The sequence below is a fragment of the Podarcis raffonei genome, chromosome 13 (genome assembly GCF_027172205.1).
Source record: "Podarcis raffonei isolate rPodRaf1 chromosome 13, rPodRaf1.pri, whole genome shotgun sequence".
In the NCBI taxonomy this organism is placed as follows: Eukaryota; Metazoa; Chordata; class Lepidosauria; order Squamata; family Lacertidae; genus Podarcis; species Podarcis raffonei.
Window position 1 is genome coordinate 47,762,748 of NC_070614.1, and position 6,738 is coordinate 47,769,485.

Genomic DNA, 6,738 nt, shown 5'->3' on the forward strand with positions numbered 1-6,738 from the left:
TGTTCTGTTCCATATTAGTCAGCAAGGTATTTGAGGTTCAAGGAAGACTCTCAGAACTTTAATTTTAGTTAACATGTTTCTTTATTTAAGAAAATATAATTTGGAATTAAAGAACAGAGTAATATAAGGTAAATCAGTCCCATATAAGAGAACAGGAAGTAATTAAAAGTTATCAAAGGCACCATTCATTCAACACTTTCCAATACATTTCTCTATTGCTTCCCTACCCACAAAACTCCATTTTTATTCATAAGTTTCTTGCCTTAAGGCACGAGTCAGTAACATTTCCCCACAGTTGGCCAGACTGATCATTTTCCCAGGCCTTGAGGGCCAATGTTTGATACTTGAAAGGGGCCACCAACCCGTCTGTCACTGGGTGTCAGAAGGCAATGAGTCTTTTAAATGGACAGCTACAAAGAGGCTTGATCAATGATGTGGAAGCAGTTTCTCTATCAAAAACCAAGCTCCCCTCCCCCTGCATCCATTTTATTACCACTTTAATGGAAACTACCACCCTCCCCGTGCCCGGAAAGTTGTTCCTCGCTCCTGAGCTAAGGTGACAGAGCATTTTAATCTGCTATAATTTCACAACACTAAACTTTCCAAAATTGATCCCACCAAAGAGTATCACACCAGAGGAGGTACTCAAAGCAACCATTTTTATACTAAAATCCCTTCTGTATAACAATAGAAGAGAAAGAAGAAGGAAGGTTGAATTTACATCCTTCTCCTTATCAGTTGCTCCCTGTTGTTCAGCTCAGGCCTCAGCACAATGATGTAGCATTTAGGGGCAAAGATGCAGACCAACAACCCAGCACTGGAGGACAAGATGGAGAAGATCTCCACCACCACCATGGATTTTCCTTTGTTGCTCAGGTAGGTTGGGACAAAAGACAACCAAACACTGCAGAACAGCAACATGCTGAAGGTAATGAACTTGGCTTCATTAAAACTGTCTGGCAATTTGCGAGCTGCAAATGCCACAATGAAGCTGGCAATAGCCAGGAGGCCCATGTAGCCCAAGACACAATAAAACATGGTCACCGAGCCTTCATTACATTGCACAATGGTTTCTTCCATGACCGAGTACATGTCTTGATCTGGAAATGGTGGAGAGGTCATCAACCACCCAGTACAAATAATCACTTGAACAAGGGAGCAGGAAAGGACAACGGAGTTGGTCATTTTTTTCCCTACCCACTTCCTCATACTGGAGCCTGGCTTGGTGGCCATGAAAGCTGCAACTACAGTGATGGTTTTGGCCAACACACAGGAAACAGCCACAGAGAAGACAAAGCCAAAAGTTGGTTGGCGAAGAAGGCAGGTTACTTTGCCAGGGTGTCCAATAAACAGAAAAGATGAGAGGAAGCAAAGTAGAAGGGCAATTAGGAGAGCGTAGGTGAGATCCCTGTTGTTGGCTTTGACAATAGGAGTGTCTTTCTGCTGAAAAAATGTTGTAAGCACCAAAGTTGTGATCAGGGAAAAAGAAAGAGCAAGTGAGGCCAAGCTGATCCCTAAAGGTTCTTCATAAGAAAGAAAGTTGATAGTTTTAGGGCTGCATCCATTTTTCTTCTTGTTTGCATACTGATCTTCAGGGCATCTGAAGCAGTCAGCCATATCTGACAAATAGAAGAAAGTTAAACTCCATTTGCAAATCATCTGTGTTTTTTGCCTACTACGAAGCCATTACTGATCCTGCTGATCTCTTTTGAACCTTCCTTATGGCAGATAGCTGGTTGTATATTTGAATTACTCATTGCTTTCCTGCAGAATCTGACATAGGTTTGTTTAAATCATTTTAAGTAGCCATGCTGTGCACCCAGCAGGGCGGGGGTCTTTGACCAATGGCACCAAGATGGCAGGGTTAGTGGAACCTTGGTTTTTTTGGGTGGACAGTTAACTGAGAGGGGCCAAATTTATTTTGCTCCCATATTTAATTGTCTCCAGGTTAGGATGTTTTTGCCTTTCCCTCAGTAAGTGCCAGTAGCCATTGCTAGGCATTCTGAAGCCTTTGTCAAAATGATGGGCAGAAACATCAATAAGGCGGACTGTAAAGGGTCTAAAGAGTGATAAGAGAAAGGCATGCCACTAGGTCTGATGGGGCCCAGTGTTGTCTATTCCCACTCCCATACATATACTGTTCCCTACTGGGAACCTGGCTGCTTGCCTTCCCAAATACAAAGCTCAAACCTTGTTCAGCTCTGAAGGATGTTGAATGCAGCTACACCATCAAGTGGAATGCCATGCAAATAGCAAATGCTGGTTGGAATTAGTGCCATGATATTTCCTCTTCCTTGAAGTATAATGAATAAGGTTCTGGCCTAATGATGATGTCTAGAATGTTTCATTCTGACTACACACATCATTTGCAAATCTGCAAGTTCTGTACCATTTTACTACTTGACTTGGCAGCTTCACTTAAATTATGTGTACAATGAAATATTACTTTTAGATCCACATACATGAGATTTCACCAGGCTCTTTGGTTTTTGTAGGTTTTGATGAGATGTTACTTGAAAGTAGCAATAAAATATTCACACCACACCAAGCAGGATAGTGTGGTGCACAGCATAGTATGTATGTATGTATGTATGTATTTAAATATGTATTCTGTAGTTGACCTCCTTTGTAATGTTCTATTTTGAAATCTTTAAGAAAATATTTTAATTTCCTGTTAATTATGTTGCTTTGACTGTATTCTTTGTATTTGACTTTCTTTGGAAATGTTTGATTCTGGATTGTTTTATTGATATTTTAATATGCTATAAACCACTTTGAGATTTTTCTTTAAAATATAAAGTGGTATAGAAATGAAAATAATAATAATAATAATTTAACTTCATTTCATCAAAGATTTGCTAATCTTGTACAATGAAAACTATCACATACCATTCTGGTTTGAGATCTTCCCTTCTGGACATGGAACACAATCATAGCAGCAAAATTTCTGCCCTTCCTTCCTTTTCTTCTGATTACCCGTGCGGCAGTAGTCATTGCACACAGAAATTGGCATCACCTATCAATAAACAGGAAATAATTTCAGAAGGGAGAAATCGTTGAAGGAAAATTTCAGCTTCTAAAGTTCAAATAAGAAAGGTGATCTCTCATCCCATAAACATTGGCACAGGACTGCTTCTTCATATATAGTCCAACCATCAGCCCCTTTGTATTAAGAAACAGGAATGAAAGAGGCAAAATATAAGATACAGATAAAACTAGGGCCATTTCAGAAATCAGAAAGTTTATAGTGGAAAGACCACGTGTGACAGATATTCAAAACTTATGTCACTCTCCTAACCCTGTCAGTATTTGGTAAGATTTTATTTATTTATTTATTCTTCCTTTAAGGCCCGAAACTCAAAGTGGATGAAACACGTTAACCTGAAAAGTGATCCATACTCTGCTCCACAGGCTTAAGGGGCCATTGTACAAGTCTTTTAAACAAGAATTTAGTGGAGGAGTATATCAGTGTGCTCATAAATCCGAGAATGTGGGGCCCACAAGTAAACCCTAGAGTAACACATGCCAATTTCTAGGGGCCAAGTTCCCTTCACATACACCCTCAATAAAATAATCAAGGGGCCTGCCCTCTCCCAGAGGTGATGGGCACTGCTATTCAAAAGGTGTTCATGAGCCACGTCTTGCAATTGATTATTCAGTGTGGGGGTTACCCGCCCCAGTATTTTATTTAAGTTGGCACCCCTGCCTAAATTCCAGACCTGGTTAAAATCATTGTGCCATATAATCATGTCCTCGTTAATGAGGAATTCTTTCCCATCAGGTGCATCAGAATCAACCCATCCAATCTTCAATCGAAGGAAGGACCTGTTTGGGAACGTGACTATGTTCATGATGTCAAATCCCCCTCCCACTTCTCTTTGATCAGTAAAGGACACGGTTTCTCCAGCTGAGTTGTTAAATGAAATGTCCTGAAGAACAGGGTGCAGCTAATAGAAAGAGAAAATGGAGTTGAATGGGAAATAGCATAAATGAGATTTTGAATAAAGTGCCATGGTTTACAGAAACATTTCTTCATGAAGCTTATTTAGTTATAATAACGTAGCTTCAGTTAACAAAGAACATGTGCAAAATATCAGTGATTTTGGCACAACAGATGGAGTCTTTATTATGCATTGGAAGCCTTTTTTATTAATCTCTAATATTCCTTTCCCTTTATTTTCTCTTTTAGTTATTCTTTCTCTCTCTTTTCTTCTTCTTGTTTCTTGTTTCCTTTGAAGTCCTGTATGTGGGGTCCTTGCTAAGGTCCATGGATTAACTACTCATAGGGGTGGTGCTTGGTCATGGCGGACCCTAGGTGCAAAAGAGGGAAGTATTTGCCCCCCCCCCCGAGTGAGAGGCAGAGACGGAAAAGTAGGGATCTCAGGTGAGAGCTATGAATTGCCTCTGGGAGAGGACTCCGATTTCTACCTGTTTTGTATGTAGTTTTTGAAGTTGTTATAGTATGATGAAAAACTATAACAAAATAATATTTGGCAGAATTAAGTACATAAAATGCACATATTTGTCTTTTTCAGTGAATACAATTTTCCATACTATTTATACAGCACCTCTGGATCCTAATGTAATAAAGTCCTATTTTTGTAAAAAAATCTGATTTTAAAAAATAAGTAAAATAAAGACAGCCAAAATAAATACTATTACGACAGGTTGAAAGCAGGACACATTTGGACATTATAATTGAACTTGTTATTCCAAAACATAACAAAAAATATGAATTTTTGCATTGAGCTGTTAGGCTGGTTTATATGTATAAGTTGGTGTAATCAAAGTTACTATGCACCAGATTTTCTCCAACCATTCAGATATTATTAGCTTTTGTAGTCTCAGCAGCAGTTATGAGGTTGAACATTATTTCTTGATTATTTTCTGGCATACCATCTTATCATTATCATAATCATAATCATCATATATTATTTATACCACAGCCGTCTGGCAGGGTTGTGCCATCCACCCTGGGAGTCTTCTAACATTTATAAAAATGTAATCAAACATTAAAAACATTAAAAACATTAAAAACAAAAAAAAATCTGAGGGCTGCCCTCAGATGACTTCTAAATAGCAATAGTTTTATTGTATAACCAAGCAATAATGTTTTAAGTCGCAATTGTATATAAAGTTTTCTGTTACATGACTCTGGTAAGATAATGGTAAGATTTGTTTCCATTCATTCTCAGAACATTACCTGCCAAGGCTCCAGATCCTGAAGTTTTAATCTTTCACTTTTTCCCATTGCTCTCTGCTTGGATCTAGGGGAGTAAATGTTATGCAAGGCATGAGCCACAGCATAGACACCATTATAGATGCTGTAGCTGTGACCAGTCATGCTCATTTCAAACAGAGACCTTGGAAGACTCTGCAACCTCTCCTCTCCAGTACACATACCATAGACCTCCAGTGGTGCATTGAAATTGGGGAGAATACAGTCAAATGCTTGCTCCCAGAAGCCTTTGATGAAACCATCTCCCTGGCTCTGGGAAGGCTTTATGCTCTGAAGAAATTCCTTGAATGCTAGAAGATTTTGTGAGTGGATTGTGAAGGAGAGGGAACCCTGGAAGAGCAGAACATTCCAAACCTTAAGAAGACCCATAGATATGAAATCAGACTGTGCTGTAAAGATCCATACCTTTTTAAATGATGTGTTTTCTTTATTTGTAGGATCTGGTAGAAATATAGTAAGTCTCAGTGCTATAATTGCCAGAGATTCCCCATAAACAATAAGTGTAGTGACTTTATTATCTCTTATTTTCACATACATATTTAAAGCTATATCATGCATTTCATCCACATTATCAAAGTGGAGTTGTATTGCAATTATTTGTGTGAAGGCTGAGCAAATTCCATTTTGAGAAAGCAATGGCTCCAGGGTCTGCAAAAAATGTTCTCCACTGTTATCGTTCAGAGCAATGAGTCCGATCCACGTCCATCCAAAATGCTTAAGCAAGCGGATAATCCCAAGAAACTGGTGGGCTTCATTGGGCACCATGCGGTAAAAGGAAGGAACCTGACTTGCATCACTCTCCGTTGGGGGAAATGAACCATATGCAAACTGAAAGAAAATGTGAATATAATCTCAAATCATATGGAAAACATTCATCCTGTAACTTTGGGTCCCCACCCCCAACAAATTCTAAGCTTTCTTTTTTCTAATTGCACATTTTGATTTGAACTGTGACCAGATCAGTCTCACATCCCTAGAAATAAAACAGAAAAAGCAATCTACAAAGAATATGGGATAAAGATGCAGGCTTGTATAAAACTAATTTTTTCATTATTGATCGTGGTAGATCCATTAATTTGATCTGTCTGCTCTGAGTAAAATTACTGACTAGAATACTTCCCAATACGTTTGCTATGTAGAAAAAAACATGAAAACAACCAATAGAGACAGGAAGAAAAGATTCTCTTTGACCCCTTCATACCTCTTACCTGTGGAATCTTATAGAGACCTAATGTGTCTGCCATATGGAAGGTGGTATCATGGCCAAGTCCCCCAATGGTGGATATGAGGGTTTTCTGGGTGTCACATTTGTAGTTGGGGACAAATGTCCTCATTTTGAAGAGGAGGTCTAGAGTCGTACGGTAGGTCATCCTTGCATCATAATAGCTGTCATAGATGTGGAAGCCAAGTGTGATATTGGGCAAGATGTTGGGATTCTCATTGACTTCTTTGACAGCAAATGCCAATGTTAGGACATGCTGATAAAATTTAGGCACCAT

The 6,738-nt window shown here is 38.9% G+C and overlaps 1 protein-coding gene across 1 annotated transcript; it reads right to left on the minus strand.

Moving 5' to 3' along the window:
- Positions 1–707: 707 nt before the first annotated feature.
- Positions 708–6,738, minus strand: LOC128399176 (vomeronasal type-2 receptor 26-like). Its single transcript, XM_053360424.1, has 5 exons — positions 6,448–6,738; positions 5,204–6,067; positions 3,720–3,947; positions 2,890–3,016; positions 708–1,619 (listed from the first exon to the last, which is right to left on the minus strand). The coding sequence occupies exons 1-5, from the start codon at positions 6,736–6,738 to the stop codon at positions 718–720; spliced, it is 2,412 nt and encodes an 803-aa protein (XP_053216399.1). The 3' UTR covers positions 708–717.

Coding starts and splice junctions, on each gene's coding strand:
- LOC128399176 (XM_053360424.1), bottom strand. CDS start 6,738: ATGGTGCCTAAATTTTATCAGCATGTCCTAACATTGGCATTTGCTGTC. Junction 6,068..6,447: donor GTCTCTATAAGATTCCACAG/GTAAGAGGTATG, acceptor ATTTTCTTTCAG/TTTGCATATGGTTCATTTCC. Junction 3,017..3,719: donor GGCACAATGATTTTAACCAG/GTCTGGAATTTA, acceptor GTTTATTGATAG/GTGATGCCAATTTCTGTGTG.